Consider the following 27,099-nt stretch of genomic DNA (forward strand, 5'->3'; position numbering starts at 1 on the left):
GGGAAGTGAATGTAACTCTTTCCATTTGCTTGTGGCTTATAATTTATAATGGCTGCATGTGACAGAAGATACATCTTCTACAACAGGTTGTTCCAGCTCACGAGCCCTTTGCTGAGCTGTGGAGTGTCCCTGTTGGGCAGAGCATTGTTGCTCACTGTGAACAATCAAGTGGGCCAGCGGCACACGGCACAGCAGGTGGTACAGCGAGCCTTTTGATCTATCTGCCGCATCGTACGTGCTACCTCGGAGAAATATGAAATTCGTGGAAAAAAATGAGAAACAGCTGTTTTAAAACAAATTGCACACTGGACATCTGAAATCTGCCATTTTCTTTTCATGACAAGAGTGGAAATACTGGATGTCAAAGTATTCATAGCGTTAATGCAAAGGATGGCTTAATTGTTGCATACTGACGAAAAGACTGTTCCTTTGTTTTTGTTCTTCTCATTGCCGATTAAAGCTGCTCACAAGAATATGTTGTTGAAGATGGCTCTGCCTGGTGAATAACTAAGCAGTTCTTAAGGAAAGGGCACTGTCTTCCTCCTCTGCAATTCGACAGAGGGGTTGTCTGAGAGCCTGACTCCGAGGCTAATGTCTCGGCTGACAGCTCTGCGAATAACTTCATGCCAATAGAGGATAATATAGATGAAGAACACACACAAATTGTGCAACAATGGCTCCCCATTTTACTTGCACATGACGCAGGTGATGCTACTGAATCTGTCACTGAGGAGGGAGTAGACGTCCAACTCTGCTCCATAAATATCACGAAGGCCTGCGGCTGTGACCAGGTGGAAGCTCTTATGCTGAAACAACTGCCACCTGATGCACTGCAGCCTATCACAAATGCTTTCAACTATGTTTTGCAGACTGGCAACCACCCCTCTGCTTGGAACACGCAGAGGTGGTTGCCATCCCAAAACAAGGCAAAGATGTGAGGCTTCCACAAAACTATCAGCTGATAAGTCTGCTGCCTGTTCTATCTAAGGTATACGAAAGAATCTACATCAAACGGCTTGTGGAGCATGTGAACAAGGAGGGGCTGATTCCCACAGAGCAGTCTGGTTTCCAGCAAGGCCACAGCATGCAACACCAACTACTGCGTGTTGTAGAGGATGCAATGGGATCCCTGGAGCATTGAGAGTACTCGAGGCCAGTATTTCTTGACATCTCCAGAGCCTTCGAGTGTGGGTAGCGCAAGAGCCTCCTCTACAAATTTTTTGTACCGGGGGTTCTGATCCTACACGCCAGACTCATTGTGACGCATCTGCGTGACCAGACTTTTCACATTTGTGCCAAAGACGGCATGTCAACTAATAGGCCTATATGTGCAGGAGTCGGTTCACGGCCCCCTGCTGTACTTGCTGTATACATCTGATGTACCGTGCACAGCCAGGGTACCCCTTGTACTATATTCAGATGACATTGCACTCTTTGCGTGTTCCCTAACGACTGACATCATTTGCCACCACTTACAGGAGGCATGCGATGTCCTGAGAGCGTGGGTTACAAAATGGCACCTTACATTCAATGGCATTAAAAGCCAGGCTGTTGTAATAATGTGACGTAGAGTGCCCATGGATTTTCAGCCACTGTGAATCGTGGGAGTCCCTACCCCCTGGTCTCGCACGGCTAAGTATCTAGGAGTACTGTAGTTACTGTAGTGTTTCGAGAATTTCTGCATAAATTCTAGAACCCCTAGGCCTTCCACCGTCTCGAACACACAATATTTTAGATGTGAGTGGGAGAAAGGAACCATGTCTACTGCGTGTCACCTGTCTGTGTGTGTAGGTTTGAAGATTGTCGTGCAAAGACTGTAGACACGGAGGTCGAACGGCACTGACAAGTACTTGTCAGTCGGTCCATGGAAGTCATAATGAAAGCACACGGCAGCATCAAGGAACTTCTGTGTTAGGCTGTGCTATTGTGTAGCTGTGACTATTGTTAGTGACGAAAGAACAATTGAGTGAAAAAAGATTTTTGGTAACTTTTAACTTGAACATGCTAGAGGCAAGACGTGTATAATTCCTGTATAATAGAGTCGTGGTCATCAAACCAACTCTGTTGTAAATGTAACTTAATTGTTTCTAATGTGAGACGACATGGGTGACTTACAAGAAGTCAATTGTTTATGTGTGAAGTGTGTATTTTGTTCTTTGTGGAAGTTCAAATATACCGACAGTTGTTGAAGAGTATTCTTCGAGTACCTCAGTATTTCACAAAGAGAGAGAGAAAGAGTCTTATATATTCCTTTAACTAGCATCATTCTTCGGAGAAGTTTTTAGAGATTGATGTAGCCAGCTACCCAGAGAAGAAGATCACCTGTGCATACCAAGTAAGTCAACTCATGTAAGAGAAGTGGGGAGTTTGCATATACACTTCAAACACTCTTAGTCATCAAAAATGTTAGAGTACCTCTCGATAAGCACCTCACCTGGAAGCTGCATATCTGTGAGGCCTGGGGGAAAGCACATGCACGTCTGAAGATACTATATCCCTACTAACCCAGAATCAACACTTCCTCCACACTGAAGAATTACGCTGTATCTGGCACTGATCTGACCAGTGCTAGAATATGCACCTTCAGTGTGGGGGAACACAGTCGATACAAACATTTGTTGGCTCCACGGGGTGGAAGGGACAGCTCTGTGACTCACCTTGCGCTTAACTGGAAGACCACCCAACCAGGGCCTTGCGTGAGGGAACAGGGATCCCCATGATAAGGGAGCACACAAAACAGACTGCCCGATGGTTCTATGAAGCATCACGGCAGTCTGACAATCAGCTAATTTCAAGTCTGGGAAACCAGAAGCACAGACGATGGACCACCAGGTGGGCCAACCTGCTTTGGCAGTGAGATAGGCAGAATACAAACGTGTCAGTGCTCCGGATACAAAGAGGCCAAACAGAACAGATAGGTCAATATAAACACACAAGAGGGAACACAGGAACAGTTACAAAGAACTTAGTCTGTAATTATTTTTTTAAAAAAAGGAAAAAAAGAAGAAGAAGAAAAAAAAGAAAATGTTCCCAGCATCATGCCATTAGTGCAGCCAAGCTCTCTGTGCATCACCCTTGCAAGGTGAAGGTTCAACTCACAGTCTTGGGCAGTTACATGTCATAATAAAATGACATAGCATGTGATAGGACTCTACCTACACTTGTATTCTTTAGTTAAAGTTCTCACTTGATTTTCTAATTCTGGTGCTCGTCTCATCACTGTTGTACATAATGGTGTGTTCTTTGTTGTTTTCAATAAGAAACTGCAGCTACTAGATGTAGGGCCACATATCAAAGCAGCCATGTTATTAAAAACAGCGCTACAATTACTGCAAAATGTGTGGGGTGAATCGTTGCTTAAGCACTTGTGTAATCTTGTCTTTACAACCCCTACGAGAGTGACACATAACAGATTATGGTATAGTCATTGACTCACCATTTAAAGAGGTTCTTGAAGTCTTTAAATTAGGATTTCTCGGATGAGTTTGTGTCTGTAAATGATTTATGGAAATCAAGAAATACTGCATCTACCTCGCTGCCTTGATTCATGGACTTCAGGATGTCATGTAAGGAAAGTGTGGGGCAGTGGACTGTCTGGCACGAATATGAGGAATCCAGTAGACACTTCATATCTGTTCCTGGCAAGTACTGGGAATGATACTGGTTCACGATCTTTTTCCATATATCTCGTGATACCTGTGCGACAGCCTCATTCACATCACCCCATGTCTTATAGGCACACTCATTGTTCCGTGACGTGTGTCGTCAGTCAATAAGACTAGTCTTGTCTGACACACATAAACCCACGTTTCATCAATCCACATTATATTCTCTAGATGTACAATCAGCACATCTGGGTACACTGTTAGCATCGCTGTGCCACAATGTGTGCCATTCCATTAATACTTTTTTCTTAAACAAAGGAAGGACTTGTTCCATTACTTGTAAACAAATCACTTTCCAACACTGAAACAATCAACGTTTTACGTCTATATCTACATCACCTACATCTACACTCTGCAAACCACAATGAGGTGCATGGCAGATGGTACATCCCACTGTACCAGTTATTAAGGTTTCTTCCAGTCCCATTCTCTTGTGGATCATGGGAAGAATGATTGATTGAATGCCTCTGTGGTTGCTGTAATTATTCTTATTCTCACAATCCCTATGTAAGTGACACAGAGAGTGTTGTAGTATATTCCTAAAGTCAACATTTAAAGCCACTTCTTGAAACTTTGTTAATAGAACTTCTCAGGACAGTTTAAATCTATCTTAAAGAGCCTCCTAGTTCAGTATCTCTGTGACACTCTCCCACGGATTAAACAAACCTGTGACCATTTGTGCTGCTCTCCTCTGTATACGTTAAATATCCCCAGTTCGTCCTATTTGGTACGGGTCCCACACACATGAGTAATATTCTATGATGGTTCGCACAAGTGGTTTGGAAGGAATCTTCTTTGTAGACTGATTGTACTTCCCCAGCATGCTATCAGTAAACTGAAGTCTACCACCTGCTTCACTACGACAAGCCTATGTGATCATCCCATTTCATATCCCTAGAAAGTGTTACACACAGGTATTTGTGTGAGGTGGCTGATTCCAGTAGTGGCTAACTGATGTTGTAGTCATGGGATACTACACTTTTTCATTTGGTCAAGTGCACAATTTTACATTTCAGAACATTGAAAGGAAGTTGCCAATCTTTGCACCACTTTGAAATCTTATCAAGATCTGACTGAATATTTATGCTACTTCTTTTAGAGAGTACTCGAATGTACGTAACGCCATCAACTGCAAAAAGTCTGAGGTTACTATTAATATTGTCCATATGGTCATTAACATACAGCATGAACAGCAAGGGTCCCAACATGCTTCCCTGAGGCACACCCAAAGTTTCTTTTACATCCAATGATGGCTCTCCATCAAAGATAACATACTGTGTCCTCACTACCAAATGTCCTCAATCCAGTCACAAATTTCACTTAGTACCCCGTATGAGTGTACTTTTGGCAATAAGCATATGTGTGGTACTGAGTAAAATGCTTTTCGGAAATCAACAAATATTGAATCGACCTGATTACCTTGATCCAAAGCTTTCAGTATGTCATGAGAGAAAAATGCAAGTTGGGTTTCACATGATCAATGTTTTCGGAATCCATGCTGACTGGCATTGAGGAGGTCATTCTGTTCAAGATACCTCATTATGTTTGAGCTCAGAATCTCTTTTAAGATTTTACCACAAACAGATGTCAAGGATATTCGTTGGTAGTTTTGTAAATCACTTCTACTACCCTTCTTGTAGACATGTGTGACCTGCACTTCTCTCCAAGAACTGGGCATGGTTTCTTGTTTGAGGGATCTATGACACATTATAGTTGAAAGAGGGGCCAACTCAGCCACAAATTCAGTGTAGAATATGACAAGAATTCCATCGGGCCCTAGAGCTTTGATCACTTTTAACAATTTCAGTTGTTTTTTAACACCACTGACACTAATACTTATTTCATTCATCTTTTCAGTGTTATGAGGATCAAATTGGGGCAATTCTCTGGGTTCTTCTCAATAAGGAACATCAGAAAACAGGGTTAAGCATTTCAGCTTTAGCTTTCCTACCCTCGATTTCAATGCGTCTCATTCGCTGGGGACTGGGCACTAACTTTGCTATCAATAACAGCCTTAACATACAACAAGAATTTCTTTGGGTTCTGCTAAAGTAGTCATTTAAGGCATCACACATTGCTCTCTTGACAGGCAAATGTGTTTCATTCAGCATTTACATCTACATGGATACTCTGCAAATCACACATAAGTGCCTGGCAGAGGGTTCATTGAACTGCCTTCACAATAATTCTCTATTATTCCAATCTTGAACAGCATGCGGAAAAAATGAACACCTACATCTTTCCATGGGAGTTCTGATTTCCCTTATTTTGTTAAGATGATCGTTTCTCCCTATGTAAGTCGGTATCAACAAAATATTTTCACATTCAGAGCAGGAAGTTGGTGATTGAAATTTCATGTTTTAAATATATCCACTCCAAATCTTGTATCATGCCAGTGATTCTCTCTCCCCATTTCTCAATAATACAAGATGTGCTGCTCTTCTTTAAACTTTCTTGATGTACTTCGTTAATCCTGTCTAGTAAAGATCCCACAACGTGCAGCAGTACTCCAAAAGATGACGGACAAGCACAGTGTAGGCAGTCTCTTTAGTAGAGCTGCTGAATCTTCTATGTGTTCGGCCAATGAAATGCAGTTTTTGGTTCACCTTTCCCACAAGATTTTCTGTATCTTCTTTCCAATTTAAGTTGTTCATCATTGTAATTCTTAGGTATTTAGTTGAATTGACAACCTTTAGATTTGACTGATTCATTGTGTAACCGAAGTTTAACAGATACATTTTTAGAACTCATGGATGACGTCACACTTTTCATTGTTTAGGGTCAATTGCCAATTTTTTCACCATACAGATATCTTTTCTAAATCATTTTGCAATTTGTCTTGATCTTCTGATGACTTTACTAAATAATAAATAACAACATCATCTGTAAACAACCTAAGACGGCTGTTGAGATTGTCTCCTAAATCTTTTATATGGATAAGGAACAGCAGAGGGTTTATAACACTACCTTGGGGAACACTGGAAATCACTTCTATTTTACTTGATGAGTTTCCGTCAATTACTACGTATTGCACTATCTCTCTGACAGGAAATCACGAATCCAGTCACATAACGGAGACGACATTCCATAAGCATGCAATTTGACTACAAGCAACTTGGGAGGTACAGTGCCAAAAGCCTTCTGCAAATCTAGAAAGATGGAATAAATTTAAAATCCCTTGTCAAAAGTACCCAACACTTTGTGTGAGTAAATAGTTATTTATGTTTCACAAGAACAATGTTTTTTAAATCTATGTTGTCAATAGACTGTTCTCTTCAGGGTAGTTCACAATGTTCGAACACAATGTATGTTCCAAAATCCTGCTGCAAATCGACATTAATGATATGGACCTGTAATTTAGTGGATAACTCTATTGCCTTTCTTGAATATTGGTGTGACCTGTGCAACTTTCCAGTCCTTGGGTACAGATCTTTTGACGAGCGGGCGGTTGTACATGACTGTTAAGTATGGAGCTATGGCATCAGCATACTCTGAAAGGAACATAACAGGTATATAGTCTGAACAAGACTTGCTTTTATTATGTGATATAAGTTGCTTCACTACTCTGAAGATATCTACTTCCAAGTTTCTTATATTGGCAGCTGTTATTGATTCAGATTCTGCAATATTTACTTCGTCGTCTTTGGTGAAGGCTGTGTTTAGTAACTTGTTTTCGCAGCGCTGTCATAGACAGTATTTCCATTGGTATTGCACGTATAAGGCATTGATTCTGTCTTGCCACTAGCATACTTTACATTGACCAGAATCTCTCTGAATTTTCTGACAGGTATCAAGATAAAGTTTCTCTCTGGAAACTATTATAAGCTTCTCACATTGAAGTCTGCACTAAATTTCAAGCTTCTGTACAAGATTGGCAATCTTGGAGGTTCTGCATTTGTTTAAATTTGGCATGCTTTCTTCATTGTTTCTGCAAAAGCATTCTGACTCGTTTTGTGTACCATGGGGGATCACGTCTGTTGTTTGTTAATTTATTTGGTATAAATCTCTCAATTGCTGTCAATACTATTTCTTTGAATTCAAACTACATCTGGTTTACACTTACCCCCTCACTGTTGATTTGGAAGGAGTGGAGAATGTCTCTCAGGAAGGGATCAAGTGAATTTTCATCTGCTTTTTGGAATAGGTATATTTTTGTTTATTTTTAGAGGATTTGGGAGTTACAATATTCAGGCTAGCCATGATAACCCTATGTTCACTAACCCCTGAATCCATTTTGATGTTCATTATTAGTTCAGGGCTATTTGTTGCCAAGAGGTCAAGTGTGTTTTCACAACAGTTTATTATTCGAGTGGACTCATAAACTAACAGCTAGAAATAATTTCCAGAGAATGCATTTAGCACAATGTTGGATGATGTTCTGCGCATACCTCCAAATTTAAACTTGTATTTTCACCAACATATAGAAGGGAAACTGAAGTCACCACCAACTACAACTGTATGGGTTAGTTACATTTTTGAAATTAAACTCAAGTTTTCTTCAAACTTCTGGGACTGATGGCCCTAGTAGTTTGGTCCCTTCAATCCCACAAACCAACCAACCTTTTCTTCGAACCTTTCAGCAATTGTACCATCTGAGTTGGGAGGTTAGTAATAGGATCCAATTACTATTTTATTCCAGTTGCCAAGGAGGACCTGTACCCATGCTAACTTACAGGAACTATCTACTTCAATTTCGCCACAAGATAAAATGCGTCTAAAACCATCAAAAATGATACTGCCAAATGTATTTAGCCTATCCTTTCTGAACATTGTTAGGTCCTATGCAAAAATTTCTACTGAACTTACCTCCAGCTTTAGCCAGCTTTCAGTGTCTATAATGATTTGAGCATCAGTGCTTCCTATAAATGCTTGGAGCTCTGGTACCTTCCCAACGCAACTATGACAATTTACTGCTGTTACACTGATGGTTTCTGGATCTACATTCTTCCTGTGTTCAACCAGCACTCTTAGAGTGAAGCCCTTTTTGTGTTTCCTGGAGACCATCTAACCTAAAAAACTGCCCAGTCCACATCACGCAGTCCCTGCTACCCGTGTAGCTGCCTCCTGTAGTGGTTTCCCAACCTATTTAGCAGAACCTGAAACTGAACCACCCTCTGGCACAAGCTGAGGAATCTGCAGCCTACACAACTGCAGAACCATATGAGCCTCTGATTCAGACCCTCCACTCAGCCCTGTACCAGAGATCTGCAATTGGCCCTGTTGACTATCCTGCAGAAGGTGAGCTCTGTTTTCACCTCGCAAGCAAGATTAGCAGCCTTTACTTTTGTATCCCGCCTGGAAGGCGGCCCGTGGGTCTGCTCCTGTAAACTGAAGGGTAGGCCGAATGTAGAAAGTGCGTAGGAGCAGGAAAAGGTGAAATGCATCGGTATTGCTCATAGGTTATAGCTCTTTTACTGGTGTATGAACATATACAACTGATAACACTCAACTTTGTCTGAGATGAGGTGCGAAGCTGTACATCAATCAAGTTACAATGGCAAAATCTATAGTGGCTCGCCCACTGTGAAATAGAAACAATGTTGCTTGGTCGTCTACTCAGAATGTGACACTGCTTTCCACAAGCTCAAATCTGCTTTGTTGACTGAAAGCTGTTTCATTCCTTTCGATCCCTCCAAACCAGTTGTTTTGGCTGTCGATGCATATTCTCACAGCATCGGAGTGGTTATCTCACACCGCATTAATTCTGTTGATCGCCTGATCACTTTTGTGTCTAAGTTGCTCAATTCTGCCCAGCAAAACTATTCTCAAATTGAGAAAGAAGCTTTAGCTATTGTATATGGAGTGACAGTTTCATGATTTTTTGTACGCTTGCAAGTTCTATTTGGCCACCGACCATAAGCCTTTGATGTCGTTGTTCCACCAGTCAAAGCCAGTTCTGGCCTGTACTGCACAAAAGTTGCAACGTTGGTCTTTGTTTTGCCTAAGTACAATTACATTTTGTTTCGGCCTACGGCCCAGCATGGAAACGCCAAATGCCAATGCTTTGTCTCGTCTACCTATCGCTCCTGACGATGTGTTTGATTCTTCCGAATTGTCCTGCATGTTTATTGATTCGCAAGATAAGGAATTAGATGATGGTTTTCCGGTGGATTTTCGTTGCGTTGCTTCCATGGCAGCTGCCAATGCTTCTTTGCAGATTCTTTTGCAGTATGTTCATACTCAATGGCCTCCATCTGCTACCCAGATTAGTGATCCCCTTGTACGGCATTACTTTGCGAAACGTCACAACTTGTCTGCACACCACGGTGTTATCTTGTTGCAAACTGACAATGATCAGTCTCGTGTGGATGTACCTCGTTCGTTGCAGTCGGAAATCCTCCGATTACTGCACGCTGGTCATTGGGGTATAGTGCGGACAAAGCAATTAGCCCGTCGTCACTGCACTTGGGTCGGCATTGATAAACAAACTGAGAATTTGCTTGCTAACTGTCGCTCTTGAGCGGAGCATCAATCTGCTCCCTGCCAGTGTGGCTGACTCCTACTGCGTCTTGGCAGCGCGTTCAAATTGATTTTGCAGGTCCTTTCTGGGACAACTGCTGGTTGATAGTTATTTATGCGTGCAGCAACTTTCCTTTTGTTGTACCTATGTCTTCTACTACACCTGCCAGTACTATTCGGGCTTTGACATCTATTTCTGCATTGAGTTCTTTCCTGAACTTATTGTCTCCGACAATGGCCCCCAATTTGTGTCTTCAGAGTTTTGAAGCGTTCTGTGCTGCTAATGGCATTCACCATCTGACCTCAGCCCCATTCCACCCCCAGTGGAACGGTGAGCTGAATGCTTTCTGCGTACGTTTAAGTCGCAGATAAGAAAGTTGCGCGCCATGCTCTCTCGCGAGCGCGCACTATGGACTTTCCTTGCTTCAAATCGCTCCCAGCCGCGCGGCACCCGTTCCAAAGTGGAGCTGCTACATGGCCGTGCCCATCGGTCGCTCCTGCAGCTATTGCACCCGCTGCCACGTGCTCCCGCTGTTTCGCCTTGTTCTGGCTTGGTGCCGCATAATTTGGTGTCCTATCGCATTTTCTCTGGCAGGCAGCGCTGGGAGCAGGGGCACATTCTTCGCCAGCTTGGCCACGCCTTGTCATTTCTGGTCCCTCCGGCACTGTCAAGTGACACCAGAACCAGATCTGTTTGTGCCGTCCTCGGTTTTCTGCTGCTGGTTGTTTTCCGGTAGAATTGGAGGCTTTGCGGCTTCTGCCGCCTCAGCCCACGACTCCATCGACGGTGCCTGCGCCGCTCGCACCTTCGCTGCAGGTGCTCCTGCTGACGGCGCCACTGTCGGTCCAGTCACCTGCACTGGACGGATGCCTCTCACCGCCGCCATGGCCCCACCTCCGGCCGCGGTGCCGGAACCGCTGGATGCTGAGGCTGCTGTCACACCATCGCCGCTGTCGCCCATGGAGGTTGTCGCTCCGCCTCCTCATCCAAGCGTACCCAGTGGTGGTGCGCGGCCTGGGCAGGTTTTCCATGGGGCGTTTTCCTCGCCCCCTCGCAAGCAATTTGGGATTGCAGGTGGGCAGCACGCCCTGGCAGTTCCGCTGCCTGCCCCCTCAGTTGCGCCGCCCCTGGATCCCTCCACCCGCCGTCGGAAGCCCTACTCGACAACGGTGCACCATTTCAGGGGGGAGGGATGTGGTATTGATAGCGACTATGCCACACTGTAGGTGCGCTCTACTAGGTTGGCACTACGACACCGACACCGACAACAACGCCCTCTAGCCAGCGCTGTGCAGCTCTACGAGCGCCGCTCTGGATTTAGCCCATTTGATTCTGAGTAGACGATCAAGTAACATTGTTTCTATTTCATAGTGGGCGAGCCACTATAGATTTTGCCAGCGTAACTTGAATGATGTACAGCTTTGCACCTTTGTGCTCATCACAGCCTATGTTGAGTATTATCAGTTGTATATGTTCATACACCAGTAAAAGAGCTGTAACCTATATGCAGTACCGAAGCATTTCATCTTTTCCTGCTCCTAATCACTTCCTACATTCGGCTTACCCTTCAATTTACAGGAGCAGACCCACGCGCTGCCTTCCAGGCGGGATACAAAATTTACCACTTCTCTTAGCTGCTCAAAACCAGAGAATCTCTTCTGATCCAAAGTGACACACTTCATTGGCACCAACGTGAGTCACCACCTGCAGTTGGCTCCACATTGTGCTCTTCATGGCATCCGGAAGGGCTCATTCCACATCTGGGTAGACTCCATTTGGTATGCACACAGACTTCCCTTCTTCTCCTGGACAGCCATGTTCCTAAGGAGCCCCATAACGTGCCTAACATTGGAGCTCCCAGCTACCAATAATCTCACCCTCTGTGACTGCCTGGATCTTGCAGGCTGAGAGGTTTCCTATGAAACAGGACAAGTGGCTGTATCTGGCTGAGGGACAGCGTCAGCCACAAATAGCACTTGGAACCTGTTTGTCAGATTAACCAGGGAGGCCTTATGTTTGGCCCCCTGCGAAATCTTTCACCACCTATCATGTCCCGAGGCAACCTCCCACTCGACCACAGGTGACGGGTAAACCTCAGTGTGAGCAGTAATTGGGCTGAACACTGGTGCGGACTGAACCGTGGACCCAGATGTGTTGGACATCCATTGCATCCCCATGGCCAGCCCACAACAGTGATGCCCGCCCACTGCAGCTTCAAGCTGTGTAACCAAAGCCATCACATCGTGGAGCTGAGAGCGAAGTATCACCAACTCGCCTTGCAACCGCACACAGCAATCACAGTCCCTACCCATACTAAAGACTACATTACACAGGCAAATAAAGGACAATCGACACGCTCTACAGAACTCTACTGTAGACACTGATAAAAATGTAACAACTGTTTCTAATAAATTACATTAACATGCTCAGGTCCAAAAATTAAGCTACCAAACCACTCAGGTCAGACTAAATAATTTACTCCTGGTTAGGAACATGTAATAAGCCACGAAATTGTTTACTTTTCAACAAAAACGTGAGAACTGTATCTACTAAATTTTAAATTAACATGTAGAAATTCAAGAAGCTAAACTACCAAAGCACATAGTGAAATTATAAAATTCACTCCTGATTAGGAACTTGTAAAATGTCACAAAATTGGTTAATTTCCTGTGGCTGCTTGTTTCTCGGCCAGCTGCTGCTGCCTGACTCTATTCTCAATCTATAGCCATACGCTTTGTTTTACACCTATTATGGAGTAATCTCTGTTTCTTTACAGTGACATTATACCATGGAGGTTCCCTCCCATTATGGACTGTACTACAGGGTATCTATCCAGCACATGGTCAAATATTCTTTTAAACTTGAGCCATAGTTCCTCTCTTTTAAACTTGAGCCATAGTTCCTCAACATGCTCCTGCCCTGTGCTGGAAGTTTCAAGTTCCTCATTGAGACATGACACTACTGATTTTTTATCCAGCTGACTGAACATATATATCTTTCTGCTTGTTTTAGTTGTCCTTTGTACTTTGGTAATGATTTTTGTCACAATTGTGTCATGTTCACTGATACCAGTTTCAATATGGACATCCTCAGAGAGGTCAGGTCTACCGTTGCCATTAGATCCAATATAATTCCCTCATGTGGGTTTCCTAACTATGTGTTCTAGGACGTTTTAAGAGAAGGCATTTAGTAATGTTTCACATGATGTCTTATCACACCACCACTCACAAAACAGTAATTTTTCCAATTAACTGTTTGGTGATTAAAGTCTCTACTAACGATTACAGTATGACTGGGGAACTTACTTACAAGTATAATCAAATGTTTCCCTAAGACATTTAATCTCTTTTTATTATTTACGGCAATGACCAAAGTAGACGAAATGAATTAAAATTCGTGCTGCAGCCAGGACTCAAACCTAGGTCTTCTTGCTTGCTAGGCAGTTCGTGCAGCAATGTTGACCATCGTACTGCGGTGGTGTAGTGGTTAGCATTTCTGCCTGGCAAGCTAGAAGACCTGTGTTCGAGTCCTGGCCGCAGCACAAATTTTAATTCATTTCGTCTGCTTCGATCACTACATGCAAGTGAACTGAAGTTTTCTTTAAAGTTTTCAGTCCCATCAGGAGATGAGCCTGGTGGGCAATAGAAGGATAAAATTATCATTTTATGCTCACCCCTGATACTGAGTCTTGCCCAAACAATCTCTCGTGCAGCTTCAATTTCTATCGTGGTGGATTTAGGTTTCTTGTCTACTGCAACAAATACATCACCGCCATTCCTCATTTGTCTACCTTTTTAATAAACACTTAAATTTTCCCACATAAATCTCACTGCTATCAATTTTAGGTTTCAACCAGCTTTTTGTACCTAGTATTATGCAAGCTTCACTACTTTTCATGAGCACTTCAGACTATGGCACTTTGTTGTGAATGCTTCAGCAGTTTACCATTAAGATTTTAAAACTCTCATCTGTGGGAGGCATTTGTTTCAATCCTACACTGATACTTGTGGGTTTTGTACAGGTACTGTTATCTGGATTGGAAGGAGAGTCGCCTAACCTTAGAGAAAGGACAACTATGGAAGCAGTCCACACACAGTCAGCATTTTACCTGCAGGGTACTTTTCCTGTAATAATATGCACATAAACATGCTATTTAGTTGCATTTTCATCGAAGTTGTCAATATCTGTCACTTGATAGAATTTCTTTCTTGTCTCTTCGGGAGTGACAAGAACAGAGCTTCCAGCTGAATCTGCACTCTCCTCCTCCTTTGTCATTCTCTTCATTGTCAGATGGTAGACAGTCAAAGCTTCTGACACTCTGATGATTACTTAACTTATTGGTATCAATCACCATTGTCTCTTTCACTTTCAGACTTTGTCTTTCCTCCACTACAGAAAGCCATTATCTCAATCAATGTCATGAAGTTCACAGACAGAATCTGTGGAATACAAACATGCAAACCCCTCAAATAGTATGCACCATAACACTGACTGAAAACAAAAGCCATCTAAACAGCACTCCAGCAACAAAGAGGTATTGCCATATAGGCCAACAAAACGATGTTACGCGATCGGTTGAGGTAGGCGCACAAAGCCACCACTCCCAGTCCACAACAACTGTCAGGTATCTGTTTACACCAAGTTAGCTATAGCTTAGCTATGGTTACAGTGGAAAACAATACCTCAAACTTGGAGGTTGCTGGGAGAGGTGTAACATGCTAAGTCCTTCCTGGTCCCCATCTCCTCTGTACAGGAAGTCTACCACTACCATTGGCATGCCACCGATAGTCGAGTGGACCAGTAGTGACAGATCCCATAATTCCAGTAAAGATGACAGAATCCACAGGAGAGGACGGTACTGGCAGTCAACTCTCAGGAGCCCTCCCAAAAAACCCATTCGCAGCCGGTTCCAATTACCTGTCAGTGGACTGGCTGATTTCCGGTCACTTACGTAATAAAGTATCTCATTCCATCTTTGAGAATTGCATTCACAGTGGGACTGCTTTGTGGCTGGTGCAAAAAGTAAACAAATAACTTTAAAATAAGCTTGTGATGATCTTTCAGTTTCTGGATCTGTTAAGCTAAATATATTACCAATTCCCTTCATGAACTGAAACAATTAATATGCAAAACCAGATTTCTATTACGACAACAGAAAAATCCAGGATAAAAGTTACCAGTTTCCTTATACTTTTTGAGATTAGATTCATTAATGAACTCAAAAAATACTATTAATTTATGATAAATGCCAACAATATACACTTCTGTTGAAAGGTAAAACTAAATGCAACACAAAATGTTAGTTGTAATTTGTGCTACGATAACTTTTCGAAATATGTCATCCACAATACATGTAACTTCTGAAAATTCTCCAGAATATATGTTTATTCGAATGAACAATGTAGGAAAAGACACATCAAGTTGCAGAGAGGCACAATTAAAAGACACTCACACATAGCTTTCGGTCATAGCCTTTGTCAGTAAAACACACACACACACACACACACACACTTTTTATAATATGTATGGACAATGAAGAAAAAAGATTATCACAGAAGACCCAATTACAGTCTTTGAGAAATATCACTGGTGCAGATAAATAGTGTAAAAAGTGAACCAAATATAACTGACATGTAGATTTTGGTGAAAGTGCAGTGGTCAACTATGTGTGGAAAAGGTTATGAACAAAAGCACCGCTACATTGCTGAAACTCAGTTTATGGAGGTCATCAACATGCAGCATATTTTCTTCGTCATCGTCTTCCTCATCTGTATACTCGGCTGTCAGTTCTTCTTCTTCGAAGTTTTCCTGCAGCTGCTCTATCTCCTCCTCAGCCTCTACCTCAACTGCTGGCTGTGGTCTGGAAATGAGCACACAAGGAAACTACTGAGAACAGGACAGGGAAAAGTGAACACATGATGACTAAATCTAGACGTGGAAAAAGAAACAGCACAATTAATAATAAAAACGAAGGTTCTCACATATTTAACACAAGTAGTACTTGCAGCTGTGACTGAGCCACTTGGAGATGTGTAAATTATGTGCAACAGTAGTAGAAAACAGGCTGGAATCCAATTTTTAGCTATACATCTTTGTACTTACAGAATCATAAAATAATTCTTGAACATATAAAGTAATTACCTTCAACTTTAATAATTATCCATTCTCTCTCTGAAGTGAGTCTGAAGCATTACTGTAATTTATTTAATCCTTACCTTCACGTGTTTTACATGTCAGCTAAGACATTGAATTCTAAAATCTAGATCAGAGCCAATGGCAGTCTTGGCGGCATTTCTCTACAGCTCATATGTTGCCAACACATCACTTTTGTATAGCCAATGGGGTGATATGTTTACGTAACCTATGAGAGGTGAGAAAATATGCACTGAATTTCTAACCACAAAATAGAAACCTTTTTTCTTCACTGTTGTCACAAATATTTGACTGTTTTTACTGAGTATGTCAAAAATCATGAGGTTGCAATTAGGTTCAAATCTGACAGTTTGGTCACAAGTTGGCAAAGCCAATGGATGTGAAAGCTAAAAAAGCTGAGTTACGGTGAGAAACTGTTCTGTAGTTCGGCTTGAGGTTACTGATAGACAGGAATGTGCAAGTCTGCTTGTGAGTTGGTGAAACCAATGAATGTAAAAGCCAAATAGCCTCATCATGGTGATGAAATGATGTGCTGCTTAGCCCAAGATGCAGGTTAATTAAATTAATAATCTTTGTTGCTACATATATTTGTTCCTTCTGAATATGTCAAGAATTACAAGATTGTGTTTAGGTTGGGACCTAAAAGCACAGCTTTAATTAAACTAATAATCTTGGTTGTCAAAATATTTGCCTGTTACTACTGAATGTGTTACAGTTTCAGAGGCTGTGGCGCATTGACTTGAAAACGAGACAATATTCTTTTGGAACACATTATCTGTCCTGCTCACTCATTGGCTGAGTAGAGTCACCAACTAACACAAACTATTTCCATCCCATTATACCTCATAATGAGCACTATCAACATTGAAGCACGAAACACATCAGTATACCACTGCCCTTGATCTAGACTTGTGCCATTTTGACTTCTCATGACTCTACACTAACAAAAGTATTTGGGACAGTAAGCTAGTAAAAGAGTTTCATCAATATTGAATATAGCTAACATGTTCAGAGCATCACATAATTCTGTGTTCAGAGTATCACATACTTCTGTTTCCATGTTTTAGACATCTGCTTTTATACAGTGCAATACAATTTTTTGCTGAAAAAATTGTTGGCAGTGTTTAGGACAGTAGCTCAATGGGACAGTGCCAGGCTACATGTACAAAGGTCTGGGCTTTGATCCTAAGTTATAACAAGGATTTCTCTTTTCTGTCAGTTATCACTTAATTCATTGTTGGTGACGGGTGCGGTGGATCAATGGGAAGGTCAATAGAAGGCAAGAGCATACCACTTCCAATAGACTAGGGTGTTGAAACTAACATTTGGATTGGCGGAGCTTCAGTTTGTACTTTTTACGTTGGTGCTAGTACCTAGCTGGCAACATTAACCACTATAAGCACAACATCCCCCTCCATGAACCATGGACCTTGCCGTTGGTGGGGAGGCTTGCGTGCCTCAGCGATACAGATAGCCGTACCGTGGGTACAACCACAACGGAGGGGTATCTGTTGAGAGGCCAGACAAACGTGTGGTTCCTGAAGAGGGGCAGCAGGCTTTTCAGTAGTTCAGTAGTTGCAAGGGCAACAGTCTGGATGATTGACTGATCTGGCCTTGTAACAATAACCAAAACGGCCTTGCTGTGCTGGTACTGCAAACGGCTGAAAGCAAGGGGAAACTACGGCCGTAATTTTTCCCGAGGGCATGCAGCTTTACTGTATGATTATATGATGATGGCGTCCTCTTGGGTAAAATATTCCGGAGGTAAAATAGTCCCCCATTCGGATCTTCGGGCGGGGACTACTCAAGAGGATGTCGTTATCAGGAGAAAGAAAACTGGCGTTCTACGAATCGGAGTGTGGAATGTCAGATCCCTTAATCAGGCAGGTAGGTTAGAAAATTTAAAAAGGGAAATAGATAGGTTAAAGTTAGATATAGTGGGAATTAGTGAAGTTCGGTGGCAGGAGGAATAAGACTTTTGGTCGGGCGAATACAGGGTTATAAATACAAAGTCAAATAGGGGTAATGCAGGAGTAGGTTTAATAATGAATAGGAAAATAGGAATGCGGGTAAGCTACTACAAACAGCATAGTGAACGCATTATTGTGGCCAAGATAGATACGAAGCCCACACCTATTACAGTAGTACAAGTTTATATGCCAACCAGCTCTGCAGATGACGAAGAAATTGAAGAAATGTATGATGAAATAAAAAAAATTATCAGATAGTGAAGGGTGACGAAAATTTAATAGTCATGGGTGACTGGAATTCGAGTGTAGGAAAAGGGAGAGAAGGAGGTTCGCCGATGACATTGTAATTCTGTCAGAGACAGCAAAGGACTTGGAAGAGCAGTTGAACGGAATGGACGGTGTCTTGAAGGGAGAATATAAGATGAGCATCAACAAAAGCAAAACGAGGATAATGGAATGTAGTCGAATTAGGTCGGGTGATGCTGAAGGAGTTAGATTAGGAAATGAGACACTTAAAGTAGTAAAGGAGTTTTGCTATTTGGGGAGTAAAATAACTGATGATGGTCGAAGTAGAGAGGATATAAAATGTAGACTGGCAATGGCAAGGAAAGCGTTTCTGAAGAAGAGAAATTTGTTACCATCGAGTATAGATTTAAGTGTCAGGAAGTCGTTTCTGAAAGTATTTGTATGGAGTGTAGCCATGTATGGAAGTGAAACGTGGACGGTAAACAGTTTGGACAAGAAGAGAATAGAAGCTTTTGAAATGTGGTGCTACAGGATAATGCTGAAGATTAGATGGGTAGATCACATAACTAATGAGGAAGTATTGAATAGGATTGGGGAGAAGAGAAGTTTGTGGTAGAACTTGACCAGAAGAAGGGATCGGTTGGTAGGACATGTTCTGAGGCATCAAGGGATCACCAATTTAGTATTGGAGGGCAGCGTGGAGAGTAAAAATCGTAGGGGGAGACCAAGAGATGAATACACTAAGCAGATTCAGAAGGATGTAGGTTGCAGTAGGTACTGGGAGATGAAGAAGCTTGCACAGGATAGAGTAGCATGGAGAGCTGCATCAAACCAGTCTCAGGACTGAAGACCACAACAACAACAAGCACAACATACTGTGAAACATGCAGATCACACAACCATACTGCTACAATTCAAGATGGTGCCAAGTGTAGATCGTCACTGTGTTGACTCCCGCAAAAAGTGTAAAAAGAAGATGAAAAGCGTTCAACTTGCAACATAATCAATGTACATTGTGATAATTTGCGCTTGTCATGATAGATACATCATCAAAAAAGAAACTGAAAGCAGCAGAGATTCAATAAGATGAAGTGTTGAGAATTATGCATCTATATCATCCTATGATGAATCAACTGTAATATTAGGCTTGGACCCCTGCCACTGCGAGAAACGTGCAGTTATAGGTATAATGTGCAATATATGTAAAACTACACATCATTATATATGTTTTATATCTAAAAACAAAGATGATGTGACTTACCAAATGAAAGTGCTGGCAGGTCGACAGACACACAAACGAACACAAACATACACACAAAATTCAAGCTTTCGCAACCAACGGTTGCCTCATCAGGAAAGAGGGAAGGAGAGGGAAAGACGAAAGGATTTGGGTTTTAAGGGAGAGGGTAAGGAGTCATTCCAATCCCGGGAGCGGAAAGACTTACCTTAGGGGGAAAAAAGGACAGGTATACACGTTTGGGCAGAGACGTCAGTCGAGGCGGAAGTACAGAGGCAAAGATGTAGTTGAAAGACAAGTGAGGTATGAGCGGCGGCAAATTGAAATTAGAAATTAGGGGAGATTGAGGCCTGGCGAATAGCGAGAAGAGAGGATATGTTGAAGGCCAAGTTCCCATCTCCGGAGTTCTGACAGGTTGGTGTTAGTGGGAAGTATCCGGATAACCCGGACGGTGTAACACTGTGCCAAGATGTGCTGGCCGTGCACCAAGGCATGTTTAGCCACGGGGTGATCCTCATTACCAACAAACACTGTCTGCCTGTGTCCATTCATGCGAATGGACAGTTTGTTGCTGGTCATTCCCACATAGAACGCTTCACAGTGTAGGCAGGTCAGTTGGTAAATCACGTGGGTGCTTTCACACGTGGCTCTGCCTTTGATCGTGTACACCCTCCGGGTTACAGGACTGGAGTAGGTGGTGGTGGGAGGGTGCATGGGACAGGTTTTACACCGGGGACGGTTACAAGGGTAGGAGCCAGAGGGTAGGGAAGGTGGTTTGGGGATTTCATAGGGATGAACTAAGAGGTTACGAAGGTTAGGTGGATGGCGGAAAGACACTCTTGGTGGAGTGGGGAGGATTTCATGAAGGATGGATCTCATTTCAGGGCAGGATTTGAGGAAGTCGTATCCCTGCTGGAGAGCCACATTCAGAATTTGATCCAGTCCCGGAAAGTATCCTGTCACAAGTGGGGCACTTTTGTGGTTCTTCTGTGGGAGGTTCTGGGTTTGGTTCTGGGTTCTGGATTTTTCCTACGTAGATATATTTTTCCTACGTGGAATGTTTCCCTCTATTATAACCATATCATTTATTTGAACCCAACAATTACATTTGTTATTGTCGCTGTTGCATTTCGAAATCTTTCCTGTCGTCTTATTTTCTCTTTATTTTCTCTTTCTGTTTTTACCAGTAGTCTCACTTTGTATTCACCTTCCCCTTTTTACCGTTATCTACTATACAATTTTATCCCGCCTATATATACTCAATAATACGTAATCCACTTCCAAACTATAACCAAAAAAAATTTTATTATCCTCTTTCATCACTACCGCTGCTATAAAATCCACCGTTTCTAGTTCAATAACAGCTGCTTTCACGTATTAAACAACCATTTCGGCTAGTTCTAATAACTTTCACCTTATTTCCACTTCCGTTTTCCGCACATCACTGATCATTTTAGCCGCTCCCCACAGGTTTTAACGTCATTATTTCTTCGTCAGACAATTGTTAGCCCCATTTTCGTAATCTTTCACCACAACACCACTCCTTTTAATACGTTTTTTCGAAATTTTCCCGAATTTCTCCGTCCTTTAACGTGTTTTAGCGACAACACAACCACCTACCCTTTATGCACATCGCTGTCTACCAACCCAAGTTCACCACAGGATCAACTTAACCAACACTTTTTCGCCATTTTTTGTACCAGATCTCCAGTTGCTTTCCAGTTCACCTTTATCTCTCCCCATATATTTCTATCTTTCATTTTCATTTCCTCATGATAAACTTTCCACCTTCTAATACCATGTCACCCTCACAACACCCCCACAACGACCCCATTAAGTTTTATTTACATTCCCTCTGCAAACATGCCTTCACCCTGGCCAGATTACGCTCGCATATTTTATTTTCTTAGGCTTGTCTGACATTTGACATAACCCCCAAAGGCCTCACACTAAAGTTCCCATCTCTGGCTGCAACCCTTCTTTCCATCAGTCCCTATACCAGTTCCAAACTGAACAATCCATTGCCCTTATCCACCTAATCCTTCACCTACACATCATCTCAGCCAATGAACACACCCGTCAACTCCTATCCTTAATAAAAGTCCTCAATCTTTCCTCTCCCACATCCAAACCGGCTATTCAGAGCATCCTCCTACAGGCCAACCGCAAATTAGAACAGCATGCCACCCTTCACCTCAAAAAACTATCCAATCTCCTGGTTTCCCACCTCTGGAAAGGCAACTCACTCACCCTTCACAACCTTTCCAGCAAACCTCAACCACCTCTCATTGCACACAAACCCAGTCTCTCCCATCTACTCAATCTCCCACTTCCAGCTCCACTCCCTCCAAAATCTCAAAATTCCAATCAACACAATCTGGTACCACAACACCCTAACTCAGTAGTTAACCTTTCCTCCAAACCTCTCTCCCAATCCGAAACCTCTGTCCATCCAAAGGCCTCACCTTCAGCCCCACTCCCAGATTCAACCAAACAGCCCTCGTCAAAGACTTACTGTCCTACACTCGTACTCTCTGCTGGAAGTATCACTTTGCCACGATGAAAAATGATCCTAATCCTACCCCTAATGATCCAACTCCCCAAGACACTATCCAAATTGAACCCTGCCTGGAACAGTTCCGTCCTCCGTCACAGCGGGACCCACCTCCTCTTCCTCAAAATCACCATCTCCAAACCTTCCAGGAATTTCTGACTTCCAGCCTTGCCTCTCAATCCTTCTTAAAAAACCTTAATCCTACTCCCAACATCACCACTGCTGAAGCCCAGGCTATCCGTGATCTGAAGGCTGACTGGTCCATCGTCATTCTTCCGGCGGACAAGGGTTCCACGACCGTGGTACTTGATCGTCGGGAGTATGTGGCTGAGGGACTGCGTCAGCTTTCAGACAACACCACATACAAAGTTTGCCAAGGTAATCCCATTCCTGATGTCCAGGCGGAGTTTCAAGGAATCCTCAGAACCTTAGCCCCCCTACAAAACCTTTCACCTGACTCCATCAACCTCCTGACCCCACCGACACCCCGCACCCCTACCTTCTACCTTCTTCCTAAAATTCACAAACCCAATCATCCCGGCCGCCCCATTGTAGCTGGTTACCAAGCCCCCACAGAACGTATCTCTGCCTACGTAGATCAACACCTTCAACCCATTACATGCAGTCTCCCATCCTTCATCAAAGACACCAACCACTTTCTCGAACGCCTGGAATCCTTACCCAATCCGTTACCCCCAGAAACCATCCTTGTAACCATTGATGCCACTTCCTTATACACAAATATCCCGCATATCCAGGGCCTCGCTGCGATGGAGCACTTCCTTTCACGCCGATCACCTGCCACCCTACCTAAAACCTCTTTCCTCATTACCTTAGCCAGCTTCATCCTGACCCACAACTTCTTCACTTTTGAAGACCAGACATACCAACAATTAAAGGGAACAGCCATGGGTACCAGGATGGCCCCTTCGTACGCCAACCTATTCATGGGTCGCTTAGAGGAAGCCTTCTTGGTTACCCAGGCCTGCCAACCCAAAGTCTGGTACAGATTTATTGATGACATCTTCATGATCTGGACTCACAGTGAAGAAGAACTCCAGTATTTCCTCTCCAACCTCAACTCCTTTGGTTCCATCAGATTCACCTGGTCCTACTCCAAATCCCATGCCACTTTCCTTGATGTTGACCTCCACCTGTCCAATGGCCAGCTTCACACATCCGTCCACATCAAACCCACCAACAAGCAACAGTACCTCCATTACGACAGCTGCCACCCATTCCACATCAAACGGTCCCTTCCCTACAGCCTAGGTCTTCGTGGCAAACGAATCTGCTCCAGTCCGGAATCCCTGAAGCATTACACTAACAACCTGACAACAGCTTTCGCATCCCGCAACTACCCTCCCGACCTGGTACAGAAGCAAATAACCAGAGCCACTCCCCATCCTCTTAAACCCAGAACCTCCCACAGAAGAACCACAAAAGTGCCCCACTTGTGACAGGATACTTTCCGGGACTGGATCAGATTCTGAATGTGGCTCTCCAGCAGGGATACAACTTTCTCAAATCCTGTCCTGAAATGAGATCCATCCTTCATGAAATCCTCCCCACTCCACCAAGAGTGTCTTTCCGCCGTCCACCTAACCTTCGTAACCTCTTAGTTCATCCCTATGAAATCCCCAAACCACCTTCCCTACCCTCTGGCTCCTACCCTTGTAACCGCCCCCGGTGTAAAACCTGTCCCATGCACCCTCCCACCACCACCTACTCCAGTCCTGTAACCCGGAGGGTGTACACGATCAAAGGCAGAGCCACGTGTGAAAGCACCCACGTGATTTACCAACTGACCTGCCTACACTGTGAAGCGTTCTATGTGGGAATGACCAGCAACAAACTGTCCATTCGCATGAATGGACACAGGCAGACAGTGTTTGTTGGTAATGAGGATCACCCTGTGGCTAAACATGCCTTGGTGCACGGCCAGCACATCTTGGCACAGTGTTACACCGTCCGGGTTATCTGGATACTTCCCACTAACACCAACCTGTCAGAACTCCGGAGATGGGAACTTGCCCTTCAGCATATCCTCTCTTCTCGCTATCTGTCAGGCCTCAATATCCGCTAATTTCTAATTTCAATTTGCCGCCGCTCATACCTCACCTGTCTTTCAACTACATCTAAGCCTCTACTTCCGCCTCGACTGACATCTCTGCCCAAACACTTTGCCTTTACAAATGTCTGCTTGTGTCTGTGTATATGCGGATGGATATGTGTGTGTGTGCGAGTGTATACCTGTCCTTTTTTCCCCCTAAGGTAAGTCTTTCCGCTCCCGGGATTGGAATGACTCCTTACCCTCTCCCTTAAAACCCAAATCCTTTCGTCTTTCCCTCTCCTTCCCTCTTTCCTGATGAGGCAACCGTTGGTTGCGAAAGCTTGAATTTTGTGTGTATGTTTGTGTTCGTTTGTGTGTCTGTCGACCTGCCAGCACTTTCATTTGGTAAGTCACATCATCTTTGTTTTTAGATATATTTTTCCTACGTGGAATGTTTCCCTCTATTATAATTATATATGTTTTAACGCAGATCCAAAACATAAAGTATGGTTCTGTAAGAAATGTAGCAGAGATAATCTAATTCAAAAACCTAAGGAGAAGGACTGTTTTACAAGCAAAATAATTGCAGTGCTCCTGGAAGAGGTACAGGTTTTAAAACACAAATGTAACTAATTCACACCGTAGAATGCAGAGGTTGCAAATGAATCACACAGTGAACTACACCCAGATGCTAGAACTCATATTATAACGTGTGAAAAAAGTACGGGAGAGTAGGTAGAAATTGTGTCAGATGCACTTTATGGGAAAGTAAGTTCCATTTTCTGTGCAGTAAAATTAATCCATCACCAAAAACTGACCAAAACACAATAACAAAGCGCACACGTGATAACTACAGAGATGATACTACATACATACATCCATTCGACTAAAGCAAAATAAATGATGAAAATGATTCAGAAAATGTTACTCAAAGTACACAGATACGTGATTCAGCTATTGAAGTTCCACAGAATACTCAAATGCCATGTCACCATATGCCCATGTCACAGTAAAAAATCCATGATCACTTGGGGAAACTTTACATCCTAGCTGATATCCACAGATGCGGAATCACCTCAAATGTTAATGAAGCAGCAATTGTGAAGTCCTTGAGTTTTGTCAAGCCCAAAGCATCCCTCTCTGAAATCATTAAGAATATTCACACCAAAGAAATTATCAAGTTGTCTTCAAACGACTTTGTTTGGCAGCTCTAATGATGCATACACGAATGAAAGATACCCAGTTTGCTCAGAGTTAAAGAAGCACCTGGGTCACTTGTCGCACACAAACATTCTCTTCATGAACATTCCACACCAATACGATTTGCCACCTTGATCTTGTGTAAACTAGGAGATTAGTGCTGTAATAAGTGTTTTTCGAATACATGCAATAAATTCAAAACTGTTTCTGTTGTTCATAGTAGCAGCACTGGGCACATATTTCATACTTCATAATTTCACTTGAATGGCCTAGAGAAGCACACTGTGACATACATATTACCGGAAGAAATCAAGAAGCACCAGCAAGCATCTGCAGCACCAACAACAGTATCAGTATTAGTAACATCACAAATATCAGTAACAGCTGATACAACTCAAGTAGCAGCAGCATTCCTCCACTTAATGAGATATTTTTTATGGTTTCAAATTAAGAAAAGGAAAAGACTATGACAAACCAGCCTGAAAACTATCAGGAAAAAAGTAATATTTAACCAGGTAATAATAAAAGCAAAAATGTTCAAAATAATGTATTCGAATATACAGTGCCTCAAGAATAAAGTGTTAGATTTAGAAGTAGCTATAAATAATTTTGGTGACATCTCCTGAATTTGTTTACCCGAACATTGGTGCAACGATAAGAAATGTAAGCAATTTTAAATTAGCATCTCATTACTGCCACAGTGTTTGTAAAAATAGTACAGTATGTATTCACACAAGAGCAGAATTACAGTTTAAAGCAAACATAGAAGTGGACCATATAAATACTGAAAAACATTTTTAACTGTTCCACAGAGATAAAAACTGATGAGAAGAGAAAAAGAACTAATTCTCATATCAGTGTTTAACTCACCAGTGGGTGAGAAAAACATATTTTTTAAGACGTTGGGGGCAGCGTTCAACACTTTTTATAACAATGAAGTGATTTTATCATTATGTGAACTTTAACATCAACATCTGAAAACCTCTCCACACTTACCTTTAAATCTGCTAACAAGGTATACACCACTGTGAATGCACATGCCTCCATAAATGAAAACAACAGAAAGGACTAAGAAAAGGTGAAATGTTTTTGTGACCAACTCGATGATGTACAAAATATCCCAGAAAAAATACCATGTCCTATTTATTTTATTTATTTATTTACACGTCAAGTTCCATAGCACCAAATTCAGGAGCAAATCTCGAAGTCATGGAACATGACAGTACATGAAATTACAACATAAAAGTAATAACAGATAAAAATAAAATGTTTATGAACCCGAAAAAAGTCAATCCGTAAGTTCAAGTAAATGAATCAACAATACAACAAGAATCAGCTTAATTTTTCAAGGAGCTCCTCGACAGAACAGAAGGAGTTACCCATGAGGAAACTCTTCAGTTTCAATTTGAAAGCACTTGGAGAACTACTAAGATTTTTCAGTTCAAGTGGTAGCATATTGAAACAGGCTGCAGCAGTATACTGCACACCTTTCTGCACAAGAGTTAAGGAAGTCTGATGCAAATGCAGGTTTGATTTCTGGCACGAATTAACTGAGTGAAAG

The 27,099-nt window shown here is 42.5% G+C and overlaps 1 protein-coding gene across 3 annotated transcripts in view; it reads right to left on the reverse strand.

The window, feature by feature from the left end:
* LOC126195262 (intraflagellar transport protein 57 homolog) overlaps positions 1 to 27,099 on the reverse strand; it is a 177,223-nt gene that overhangs the window by 55,197 nt on the left and 94,927 nt on the right. For 2 of the 3 annotated variants that reach the window (XM_049933787.1, XM_049933788.1), the window contains exon 5: positions 15,823 to 15,985. In XM_049933787.1, coding sequence (XP_049789744.1) covers positions 15,823 to 15,985 — 163 coding nt within the window. The remainder of the gene's footprint in view (positions 1 to 15,822; positions 15,986 to 27,099) is intronic. The other variant, XM_049933789.1, reaches the window with a different exon arrangement.

This window comes from Schistocerca nitens, chromosome 7 (assembly GCF_023898315.1).
Source record: "Schistocerca nitens isolate TAMUIC-IGC-003100 chromosome 7, iqSchNite1.1, whole genome shotgun sequence".
NCBI lineage: Eukaryota > Metazoa > Arthropoda > Insecta > Orthoptera > Acrididae > Schistocerca > Schistocerca nitens.